This window comes from Plectropomus leopardus, chromosome 11, assembly GCF_026936395.1.
Source record: "Plectropomus leopardus strain MGB_pleo_1.0 chromosome 11, ASM2693639v1, whole genome shotgun sequence".
Taxonomy (NCBI): Eukaryota; Metazoa; Chordata; class Actinopteri; order Perciformes; family Serranidae; genus Plectropomus; species Plectropomus leopardus.
In genome coordinates this window covers 16,127,697-16,140,022 of record NC_142186.1, presented here as the reverse complement: position 1 = coordinate 16,140,022, position 12,326 = coordinate 16,127,697, and the positions used below count along the sequence as shown (strand labels likewise).

Below are 12,326 nucleotides of genomic sequence, written 5' to 3'. Positions count from 1 at the left end.
AAATTGATGTTACCAAGAATAAATGTACAAATAAACACACCAGGAATAACACACAAGCTGTTACTCTGCACCCAGTAAGGTTTTCTTGGTCTTTGCTTTATGATTAAATCAGCTGGCAGAAAGTTTGGTTTGCTGGGGACAAGTTAAAGAGGTTTTCTTTAAAATCTCGCATCAAATATATCCAGCAAAAAAGACATTGGAGAGATTTATGCTTGATATTGAATATTCCTACACTTTCTACAAATTAATAGAATCTATCATTTGTTTTATAACTGTTTCTATTACCGTAATATTTGGAGTGGATGCAAATAAATTATTATTATTATTATTGTTATTAATATTATGTTCATATTTATATCAGAAGTAAAACTGGACAAACAGTTCAGTTGCGGGATTAAGACCTTTTTTTATGCATTTCAAAAGACAGGAGGTGAAGAAAGAGTTTTTTTTAAAAAAAACAAAACAAAACAACCTTAAACTTTTTTTTTTTTTTTTTAAATAACACACAAAATACACAATATGGTACCATAATAAGGGGCCATACAAACACAAAGATGGTTAAGACGAACAGTATTTTTGAGAAACGTCATGTGAACTGAAAAGGCAATATTTTGATTTTGTATTACCTTGTATTAATTACGTTAATATTTTTCTTTTCTTGAATTTTTCTTCCTGTATACAAGTACCTCTGACATTCTCAGTTTGTTGTATGTGAGTTTGTATATTTGTCAATACATAATTTGAAATTGTATGAATAACAATAATAATAAAGAAAAAGCGAAATAGAAGAAGAAGAAAAGAGAAAGTGGCTGCAATTCTGGTTAAAAAGTAAAAGCTTTGATATGTTGTCAGATTATAATTTGGTACCATGTACCGCAACATAACAACTTTCCCCAAGTTGTGCTGCAACCCCTCGTCTTTTTTTTTTTTAAATATAATGTGTCCACCATTTATGATATTAACATTCTCCAAATTCACTCCAAAAGGGCTATATATGGAAACAGACTCACCAAAAAACAGAACTGTTTTTTTCTACAATTCTCAGGTTATTTTTGCCCTACTAGACAAACAAAAAACCTTTACCTACCAATGTATCATATATCTAGAAAACAGTACTGTTTGAAATACCATGGAGCCTAATTGTGGAAGATAATTTTGAACATTTTTAACAGATTCTATGTCTTTGTCTCAATACAAAAAGAAACTTAAAAGTGGTTTGATGTCAGAAAGAGTTGGTACTTTTTAGGTCATACTGTGTGTTTTTGCATAGTATTGGTTTATTTGATGGTATGTTTCAATTATTTTCAGTAGTGATGATTGGGTGGAGGAAATGTATTTATATTGAAATTTTACACTGCATCATATTGCATTTTTCAATCTTTGTATATTTTGCTCTTCTGTTTGGGTGACGTCCACAGCAAAGCCAACTGTGGGTTTCTACCTCACCTGCACATTCAAACTGTTCTATATCCTTTCTCTGTTTTTTTTCTTTGTTTGTATTTAAATGCGCAAATACCTAAATAAACTAATGTTGAAATTCTGCACTTAACATTGTGACTTGTGTTGTGTTCACACACGAACACAAAACATACCCTCACACACACACACACACACATTTAGTATGTCTTACATGCACACAGAGGTGTATTGCAGCTGCAGAGCCAGCAGGTGTTTTCTAAGCAATATCTTTCATTCTGCCCTATTTTTCCCTCTATGGAAACACTAAATCACCCACTCTTTGAGATGAAATAGTAGGGCCACCTCACCTGGAGACAAAATATGAGTCTGTGTAGCGTGGTGTCTTGTGGTTTCACTGACGTCACAATAAAACTGGCACAAGAAAATGAAATACACCAAAACTTTATTTCATTCATAATAAATGTAAATACAAGTATCATATCACACAGTAGTTCTAATATCTGTTTCTATGAATATAATAATACATGTCACATTATCAATTCTAGCACAATAAAGACACATGGTTAATTCAATTGAGGATTAATTTTAGTACCTATCATAAAAATGATGTGTTTTACAGTTTCAGTACAGTTTCTTAGGTCAACATGCACACTTCATGCCATTGAGCTTTATGTCTTGAATTTTTCTGGCAGTTTTCTAAAGTATGTTAAGATATTTAAAGTCATTATAGGCCTAGCCATACAAAAAAGAAAAACCCCAAAGAACAGAAACCCCACAGTTGACGAGAACTGAGATATGGGCTGTCTAGTATGTCTTTAATGTAGTCTATGTATTCAATTTTTTAAAAATAAAAATGTATAATAAACACACAAGATTAAATTACATGCTAGATTGCATTGAATTTGAAAAGGAAACTCTTTCTTGTATGCATCCAAGGTGATAAAATGATTCCTGATTAATCAGAGTAATAGGGGAACACGTTTAAAATCAGCCAAACTACAACAAAACATCAGTTTGTGCAGTATGGTCAAAGTCTCATTTCTCCTGTCTTGTGCCCAAACACATGCACTTTCACTAAAACCTCACTGTTTTAAACACTTCCGCAAACAGTGTCATGCATGGATGAAGAGCGCACGTGCCATATTTATTCGTAACTGTTTTAAATATTAAAGTTTTAGGGGACCCGAGTAGCTCACCTGATAGAGCAGGCCCCCCATGTAGGCTACAAAGGCTATGTTCTCTCTGCAGCGACCGCAGGTTTAATTTCAACCTATGGCCCTTTGCTGCATATCATCCCCCAAACCCCAGTCATGCTATACCTGTCCTATCACAATAAAGGCAAAAAAGCCCCCAAAAATAATCTAAAAAATAAAATGTATTAAGGTTTAGCAAAGATGCACTTGTGTTTGGGAAGTACTGAACATGAGACTAGATAAATGAGACTTGCCTTATACTGCACACGTTTCGAGATTTTGTACACATTTTGATCCTGTCATGAAATGCAAACCTGTATTACTTCAGTTTATTAGAAATGTTGTTGAATTCTTTGTTCACCATGGACGCACGCGAAAAAAACAAATATTTCGTTACCATTTTAACTTATACTGAGCGGGTAACTGATGTAGAAATGATCATTTTTGGGACAAAGGTATTCCTTTGAGGGAAATTTACAGACACAAGTGCCTAAACAATACAAAGGCACTTCGAGCTTCATAAGTTTTAAATGCAGTATGTCCAGGAAGCTGAAAAACATGAATTTTCAATCTACCAACAGAAATTATTCACATATAAATCTTTCTAAAATAATTCTGCTTCATTAAAAGATCATCGGTTCACAGGTGGAGAGGCCGCCAGCTGTTTGACTCGTGTGTCTGTAGGAACAATGCAGGTGTCACTCGGCTGCTGCTGTGACAGAGGTAATCCTAAATGCCCTCGTGCCCTGCTGTCACGGTTTTCTGCGGCAATGTGCCCAAGCCGAGGGTCCGAGTCGATCTCATATCTGTAGTGATACCCCTCCAGAACGTCCTGACATGCATCTCTCATATCCATGATCCACTTCTTCATACCTTTGCGGTTCAGGTAGAGCACAAAGAGAAAGACCATGCCCACAAACCCCAGCACCAGCCCAAGGAAGACATAGGACGTCTGCAGGGTGAGGTCAACCACCTCTGCTTGAACTGGAGCAACACATCCAATGGCCTGGACGCCGAGCCCTCGTAGCTGGGTGTCACGTAAACCTCTCGGTGAAGCACACCTTACAGCATCCACATCCACCTGAGCTCTTGATTCATTCAGCCAGGCCACAAAATGACTGATCTCACAGGAGCAGGTGTAGGGGTTGTCACCGAGAAGGATGCGGATGTTCCCGAGCTTCTCCAGCTCTTGTAGAGCATCGACCCTGAAAGTCGTGAAGGCGTTGCGTGTGAGGTCCAGCACTTCCAGGTGGCTCATACCGGAGAAGGTCCCGCTGTAGACAGCCATCAGAGAGTTTTTGGTGAGGAAGAGCTGCTGCAGGTTGGGGAGGTGGGAGAACATCCCGGGGGGCAGCAGGGCGAGGTGGTTCCCAGAGAGGTCGAGGCGGAGGAGCCCTCTGAGGCCGCCCCAGCGCAGAGCCGTGGTGAGGTCTGTCAGGGCGGTGAAGTTGTGCAGCGAGCGGCTCAGGTTGAGCTCCTGAAGGGGACTGCCGGGTATGCTGAGAGCCTCTGGGTGGATGAGGGCCAGCTGGTTCTCACTGAGGTCCAGGAAGCGCAGGTTGATGAGGGCAGAGAAGCTGTGGGACGCCATCTCTGCAATCCTGTGAAGATGACTAACACTGTAACATCTGCAAACATTTAGTGTTATTTTCATGCTTGTGTTCAACTCACTGTACTGTCAAAGTAAATAAAAAACAAATTCAGTGAAATAAATATGCATTTATTAGATACACATCAATCAAATATGGCTCAAAATACATGAATGACACAAAGAAACACTGACATTCTCACCTATTATTGCTTAAAATGATGTTGCTGACATTCTCCAGCTCTGTAAACGAATCAGGTCCGATGTGATGTATATTATTCCCTGTGATGATGAAAGTCTTTGCGTATCCTGGAATACTTTGTGGCACCGAGAGCAGATCCTTGGAAACACATTTCACTGTGCGGGTGATGGCAAAACACTCGCAGCCAAAAGGACACTCCAAGCACTGGTACGGTGCACAGAGAAGGATTCCCAAAAACACCCGGACAACAAAAACACACATTGCTAAATAATAGTGAAAAATAAAGATTTCAAAATGAATTGAACAGCATCAGAAAAATGTAAATGTAAAATAAGAAGTCAAATTCTAAACGCAGCTTTTGTCCTCACAAACTAATCAAATGTTGCAGAGCGCGCTCCAGGATCAGCCCCTCAACATCTGCTCTAGTCTGGGAATACAGGTTCCTGTAAACTGACGGTAGTTCATATCACAGGCAGAATCTGCTGGATGAAAAAGGTATGTGGTTCCCTTAAAGGTACAGAGGACGATTAGGGCATCCACAGCCTGTGACCTACACCACAGTCTATAACAGGAGGGACTTGAAAGGCTTTGTACACAGCACATCATAAATAAAGCTACACAAATATCAAACTGATAAAGATATACATTAATAAATAATACTCTTTTAGGTACATAGCATCAAAAAACAAATCAATGACACATAAAGTAATGCCGTATTGCTCATAATTAGAGTGACGTTCCAGAATGAGGATGCAAAGGTTAGTAAGCATTCAAAGTGTGTCTGGAGAAAAATAATATGATCGTGTTAAAGAAAATACTTCACACGTTTGTTTTTAAACATCAGAAGAGAGTGGACTGAATGGAGGACAGCGTTTCTATAGCACAATACCTCTAATTTTCACTTGTGGGCTCTTCATCATTTCTATCTTTGGGAGCTGCTCATATCTCTTAGGCTAATAATTGATGAATACTTTCAGCATTAATATTTTGTGATCCATTTTGTAGTGATTCATCACTGAAATGAACATTAGCCAGTCTGGAAACACATTCATCACTGCCATTCTTGGAGAAGGTACATCGCTGGATTCAACACTGTGGCTCCACTGTAGTGCAATACTTTTAAAATACTCTCGATATGAAAAACATAAACAAAGAACCCACTGTGTTAAAAACAGTATGGTAAATTTTGAAGAGACTGTAGCTTCCTAAATCATAAATACTTAGTAAACAAAACAAAGTCTTGACTGCTAAAACATAATATGGATTACTACACACAAACAGCTCGGCTTTGTCTTAAGGGAATACTGCACCCACAAAATGATTATTCATTCAATTGCATTCGTAAAGAAAACACTGTTTGTCTCACACGGTGAATGAAGAATCCAAAACAGCAAATATTCTTAATACGCTTAAGTCACACAACAGCAAAACTGTGTCAAAACATCAGTTTACAAACTCTCACACAACTCGTACAGTATGATCCATGTCTCATTTATCCAGTCATATGCTCAGTACTTCCCAAACGCGTGCATTTTCCCCAAAACATTACAATTTTAAGTCCCCATGAAATGAAAAAAACTTCCAAAGTTTAAATCTTTTGTGTGTGTTAACTGAACATTTATCTTGCTATGTGTAAAATACTGGGCAAAAAGATCTGTATTCGAGTACTTTTACATCCAAATATTGTCATTTCTTTTTCCATAAAACTAGATTAAACGGTTGAAAAGAGATATGAAGACGTGTGTTTGGACCTTAGTGGGCCAAAACTTTGCATTAATTTCCAGAACAATGTGACAGAGGTCTATGTCATTCATAATGTCCTCCCTCTGACGGCACAGTGAGGGAGGTGTGTGTGGAGCCAACAGTCCGCTCAGGAGCAGACTGCTCTGTAGCTCCGTATCACGCTAAACTCAAAGGCTGCCCACTTTTTAGCAGTCCAATTAAATGCCAACAATTTTATTTCAGTCTCTCTTGTATCTGGTCACTGCTAAATAACCTGTGTAACTGGCAGATATGTCACAGCAAAGAAGCTTAAGATTCTCAAACTGCTGTTTTTTAGGGACTTTAAAGCACTTCCAGATACAAACAGCATGCATGGGCAAGTGTGTATGTGTAACCTCTGCTCCTACATTCCTGTGAGGTGCAGATGCTACATGTCTGTGCTTAAGACTATTTATGCTTAAGTAGTTTACAATATCACGCTTTCAGTGAAAATGCACGGGTTTGTGAAGTACTGAACATATGACAGGATAAATGAGACTTGGATTATACTGCACGATTTGTGCAGCATGTTTTGATATAGTTTGGCTATACACAGCAGGGGTCGACAGATTATCGTCCTGGCCGAATACTGGGGCCAATGTCTGGCATTTAGCCGATTATCTGTATCAGCATTTTAATGACTGACGAAGCAATTTGTTAATTAAAAAGGGCAAAAAAAGTGTCAGCATAGGAGGAACTTTTACTTTGTGAATCTTCAGGGAGCTATCTTTAATGATTTTTTTAATTTCAATTTTCATAATTGCTGTATTTGATGTTGAACGTTTCAGTTTTGATTAAACATTCACTAAAGGCCTTAAAACAGAGTTTTGTGTTGAAGTTAATTATATTCCAATTTCTAAATACTGACAGAAAGATTTTCATTTTTATTGTAAATGCATTATCAGTTCCAAATATTGGTTATCAGCCTCATTAACTACTAATAATTGGTATCGCTATCAACCCTGAAAAACAATTATCGGTCGACCCCTAATACGCAGTCCCCTATAACTTCCGTTCATCAAGAATTTCCTATATTTTTGTATTCTTCTTTGAGGCATGCGAGTAAAATCAAGTTTTCTTCATGATTTTAACATAACACTGGGTGAGTAACTGATACAGAAATGGTCTTTTTGTGGGTGAACTATTCCTTTAAATGGCCTCCTAAAGACTAGATCACTAACACACAATGAAGTCCTTCATTTGGAATTTTTTGTACAAACAAACGTCCCGTCAAAACACATCACCATCATTCAAGTCAACACCAGTGACAGTGTATTAAGCATAACCAAAGTCTATGAGTCATCCTGTTGGACTGCTCGCTCCACTAATGCAGGTTTAATGTTAGGATGAATGTGGCGAGGACTCCGCTGAGCATGATGAAGGGTAGCCAGGTCTTGAGGAACGCTGCCCAGCTGAAGGATAAAGAGGGTAATGTGTGTTAGAGGTATCATCAACACCTGGATATTCTCAGTGTTTGTGTATGTGTGTAGCAGAGATACCCTTTCTCGTATATTTTGGATGGACAAGGACATGTGAGGTGTGCTCAAGTATCACATGATCCAATCTCTTTACTCCCAGAGGCCCACAGCTACCCTCTCTCCCCCTGAAGGCAGCCCAGCCTGCGTCCTACTGTCCTTTCCACCCAGCCGGCGCAGGGAGCCCCACCGGAGAGGTGACCTTCTGCGGTGACACAGAGGGGAGCGCCGCTGTCAGTGATGAATTACACGACTACCCTCCTGTTTAAAAGACTCCTGTGCCGTGGGAGTGTATGTGCAGAGGCAGCACAAACTGTGACGTCTCTATGTGGGTCAGTGGAAAATAATGAGGGGAGTTCTTAGAGCCGTATGTCTCTTAAAGGGATAGTTTGGAGTTTTTTAGGTGGGGTTGCATGAGGTTCTTATCCTCAGCAGACAGGAGTGCCAGCAAAAAAAGCTCAGTAATGTCATACTGTGGATGTATATTATATTTTAGTCAGCGAATAAAGGGCCCACCTTGGTTTTCTTTTGTTATAATGTAACTTGTGGTGAATCCACACTAATGTTTTAAAACAATAAAGTCACATAACACAAACAAAACGAATGAGGCAGCGTTGTTTTACACACATTCATTTCATGATTAAAACGTGTGTTTTAATCGTGATGCCGCCACATGTTGATTTTCTATTTTTGGAGCTGTGCCAACATTCGGATCACTATTTGAATATATATATATATATATATATATATATATATATATATATATATATATATATATATATATATATATATATATATATATATATTTAGTTTTGCTGTTTGGTAATTCATTGCACCGCTTTCTGAGCGCAGAGCAAACCTCCAGTTGCACGAAAAAAGTTTAAAAGTTGCTCTGGGTCTAAAAGTTTGCATTCCCTCAGCTCTGCAGCAGCTGCTCCTCTCATCCCAGGGTTGGAAATTAGCATCAGCCACAAACCATATGTGGGTAAAATATGCAAGAGGCTGCTACATTTGCTTGACTCACCAACTAAGTAAACAGTGGGAAACTACAGAGCAGCTTGTACATTTTGAAACCCACCAGCCACATTCAAAAAATTATTTTTCTGGATTAAAAAGTTCCAACCCTGGCTGTGATCAAATCAACTGATCAATTATCCACCCCGCGACCAAAACTCCACAATCTGCTACCAAGAAATAAAAATCTAATAAAGAGCTTTCCCTGTGCTGAGTTCATGTACCCACAAAACATCCAAATTTTGAGAGGGGACACAGAAAGATACACACAGAAAGGGACGCAAAAAAACAAAAACAAAAAAACAAAACAGAAAGTTTGCTGATGCCGCACTTAGATTCTAATTCTGTGTGAATATCTGGATATTTCAAATAAAGCCTAGTCTTACATAGTTATTGATCTTTTTTAAGGTGGCTTTGCTGCTGTCCCCTCCACAGCAGCTCACTGCTTAGCTTCCATGGTGGCACTCCTGCCTGCGTCTCTGACCGCCATCTACTGTAGCTAATACACTGACTATGGATAAGTACCTCATACAACCCCACTTCAAAAATCTAAACTATCCCTAAAATGCTCACAAGCATCCAGCAGCAGAGCCATTTAAAAAGACTGTGTACAGCTTAGTGATGAAGATACTTCAGGTGCGCTTGGCCTTGTAATGGTAGCAACCATATTTATTCTCTGCTTCTCTTTTCTGTACAACCAACATCTACTGCCCGTCTGTCTGTCCGGGAAGAGGAATCGCACCTGCATCGCTATCTTTTTTCTCCATTTCCCATTAAACTTTTTTCACATACTTTTTCCTTATCCAAATTTGGATCTGAGGATAGAAACTGTTCTGAATCTGTTCTGTTCTGAATCTGTGGATGTATATGGTGCTGTACTGTAGACAGTATATGGTATGTTATACGGATTGTAAAGCAGTTTACCGCAATTTTGTGTTTTATAATTTGGGTCTGGAAAAAAAGACAGCACAAACAAAACCAGACAGTTTTATATAGACACGTTTCAGCTGTAAGTCAGACATTAGAGAGAATAAACCATCAGAGTTTGTGGTTCAATCCCAGGCTGCTTCTGTCTGCATGTGCTGTCCATGACCGAGACATTTCACACCTTAAGCATCCACAAAATGATTTTCATGTAATCATAACGTAATGTGAGCTTAATTACACAAATATTAACAAGGTAATTGTTGTTTTACCTCAGTTGTTAAAATATTAGTATACAATGTAATGGTACATACCCATTTAATTTATGATAGGAAAAGAAAACCATATGATCATGCCTGAGCAGAGAGACAGATTACAGAGGCTCTCTATGGCAAAATGTATTGAAAACCTGTGAGTAACTGTTCTTCAGGGTAATTCAAATGAAAAAATGAAGCTATAAAACTTACCTCACATGTTTTCCACGAATTAGCGACAGCGCACACAAGTTCACCATGTTCCAAGACGTGCTGTTGTCATAGCGCATAAGGTTGAGGGCCATGGCGACGTGGGAATGGCAGTTATCTAAGCACAGATTGTGCTTCAATAAAACAGAAAAAGTAGCTATTACTATGTGAATAATAATTATGTGGAAATGTGTGTATCAAAACCTTGATATCCCTGTCTATATTTATTAAATGATATGCCAAATTTTCCAACTTGATAAAACATTTTGCATAATTTTACCCTTAGAGATTTATTCTGGAAAAACATGACTATTTTCTAGCTTGGAAAATTCGGGAGACCATCATTTATGAATATATTATGATATTATTACTTAAATTTCGTTGCTGCTTTTGCGTGTAGATGTGTGGTATATATGTGTATATGTACCCACATATATTTAAAAGAAATGTTGTTGTAGTTTTGTTTTTTGGATGTTTTATTTTTGTGTTTGTCAGTTTACTTGAGAGAATAGGGAGATATGAAGATACTCAGTGTACCATTATGTTTGTTTGTTCACCCATTATGAATTGCTGATTATTGTTCATTCTTCTTAAATAAAAAGATGAGGGAAAAAAATCCTAAATATTGTCTTACCGGCCTACATTTGTATTCCTCTGATGCATCATGCACTGCTTTGTCCCATGTAGCAGGACCATTGCCACAAACTTTGTCCACATCAAGCTTCCAATACCTGCAATGTTAGTTTACAAAGCATCAACATTTCATTTTAATAATTGCTGATAAAATTAATTAATGAAAATTGTGCGCATTACACTCAACCAACACCAGGGAAGGCAGGGAGGGACTTTTACTCCGAAAACCCCAGGGAGCTATTTTTATTAAATTATTTTTTATTTAAATTTTTACTGAATTTTACTTAAAAAAAATGAATAAAAAGTTGCTCTGAACTTGCTGTTTATGATGTTGAAAGTTTCAGTTTTACATTGGAGTTTATTATATTCCAAATTCTAAATTTCAACAGAAATATTTTCATTTTTATTGTAAATGCATATCAGTACAATATTTTGATTAATAAACTTACTTTGTTGGTCTACCAAAGCCCATGTTGTCCTCCTGGGGGAAGCATATTTTACAACATTATATAGATCATATAAGTGTATTTATGCTTTAGTTAACGTGGATGCAGCTCTGCTTGCAGCTCCCATTCATCAACAATTCAGCAGCTGTACTCTGCACGTCAGCATGACAGCTCAGATTCATTTCTGTCTCATTATGTCATCTCGCATTATACTAAAGTGAACGCTTAAATCAGGCAAAACCATCTATTGTAGCTGATAAATACACTTAATTTGAATTTGTAAAATAAGGTAATATACTCACTGAAACAAAGTATGATCCTGCAAAATCTCGTATGACTCCAGAAGAGGTGCATATACCCATGTGACCAATGAAGGGGAGCACCCACCTGCAGGATGCACCCAGCACACAACAACACATCGATACAGTGATTTTGCAACAGACAGCACACATTTAGAACATTTAATGCAGTTATTTACCAAAATTAAACAGATAACATAAGATTTAACCGGCGGCTAACGTGAGTCCTGCTACGTTTCATCTGACGTTAGCAAAAATAACAACCTGCTGTAGCATGACACGCGCAGCTAGCAACAAAAAACAACATGTGTTAGCTTCTTACGATAAAATAGGAATAGGTGTCCAGACGATGCAGTACGGGTAACGGGTAATTTTTCTGTCGCTTTTGATAAAATCACCGTGGTAGTTCATCATTACGTCGGTTTCGTCCACCTCCGCCATCACTGCCTGGAGTGACATGAGCTGACGCACAGCCGACGCCAGGCGGCGGAGAGCGGAAGCAGTCGAAAGGCTGAACCGACCGTCGGTCCGTGAACGCACCACCGTTCATTTCAGTGCGTCAGTTTACTGTGTTTTAATCATGTTTAATGAGCTAGAAGGGGTTAAATTCGTCAAAGCTTCTACCTAAACAATATTTGTTAATTTTCATTCGTGCATTTTATTTATTTATGAGTATTCTTTACACTAAGCACCGCTGCAATTCGTGTAAAATGTTGTAGGCTATCTGACTGTTCATTATTTTGTGGGGGTTGCAGATTAGGGGAGGCATGTTAAATTATTTTTAAGCACTGAGGATGGAGTTTTGGTTGAGGGGAGAGATATACTAATTTTTATCGAAAGGCATGCCATTAATTCTCTTGAAAGGAATGTCTTATTAATATATTTTACCTTACTCCTGAGATTGGTCT

At 38.1% G+C, this 12,326-nt stretch overlaps 2 protein-coding genes across 2 annotated transcripts; both read right to left on the bottom strand.

Moving 5' to 3' along the window:
- Nucleotides 1-1,850: 1,850 nt before the first annotated feature.
- On the bottom strand, nucleotides 1,851-4,880 carry LOC121945768 (trophoblast glycoprotein-like). The gene is made up of 2 exons (XM_042490102.2): nucleotides 4,404-4,880; nucleotides 1,851-4,213 (listed from the first exon to the last, which is right to left on the bottom strand). Exons 1-2 carry the CDS (start codon nucleotides 4,661-4,663, stop codon nucleotides 3,244-3,246), a joined length of 1,230 nt encoding a protein of 409 aa, XP_042346036.2. The 5' UTR covers nucleotides 4,664-4,880; the 3' UTR covers nucleotides 1,851-3,243.
- A 2,544-nt stretch (nucleotides 4,881-7,424) lies between these two features.
- Nucleotides 7,425-11,904, bottom strand: LOC121946246 (transmembrane protein 222-like). The gene is made up of 6 exons (XM_088084070.1): nucleotides 11,741-11,904; nucleotides 11,422-11,506; nucleotides 11,123-11,154; nucleotides 10,675-10,771; nucleotides 10,044-10,174; nucleotides 7,425-7,575 (listed from the first exon to the last, which is right to left on the bottom strand). The coding sequence occupies exons 1-6, from the start codon at nucleotides 11,875-11,877 to the stop codon at nucleotides 7,488-7,490; spliced, it is 570 nt and encodes a 189-aa protein (XP_087940196.1). The 5' UTR covers nucleotides 11,878-11,904; the 3' UTR covers nucleotides 7,425-7,487.
- Nucleotides 11,905-12,326: the final 422 nt, after the last annotated feature.

Coding starts and splice junctions, on each gene's coding strand:
- LOC121945768 (XM_042490102.2), bottom strand. CDS start 4,663: ATGTGTGTTTTTGTTGTCCGGGTGTTTTTGGGAATCCTTCTCTGTGCA. Junction 4,214..4,403: donor ATCATTTTAAGCAATAATAG/GTGAGAATGTCA, acceptor TCATCTTCACAG/GATTGCAGAGATGGCGTCCC.
- LOC121946246 (XM_088084070.1), bottom strand. CDS start 11,877: ATGTCACTCCAGGCAGTGATGGCGGAGGTGGACGAAACCGACGTAATG. Junction 10,175..10,674: donor AGGAATACAAATGTAGGCCG/GTAAGACAATAT, acceptor GTTTTATTGAAG/CACAATCTGTGCTTAGATAA. Junction 7,576..10,043: donor ATTCGTGGAAAACATGTGAG/GTAAGTTTTATA, acceptor TTTATCCTTCAG/CTGGGCAGCGTTCCTCAAGA.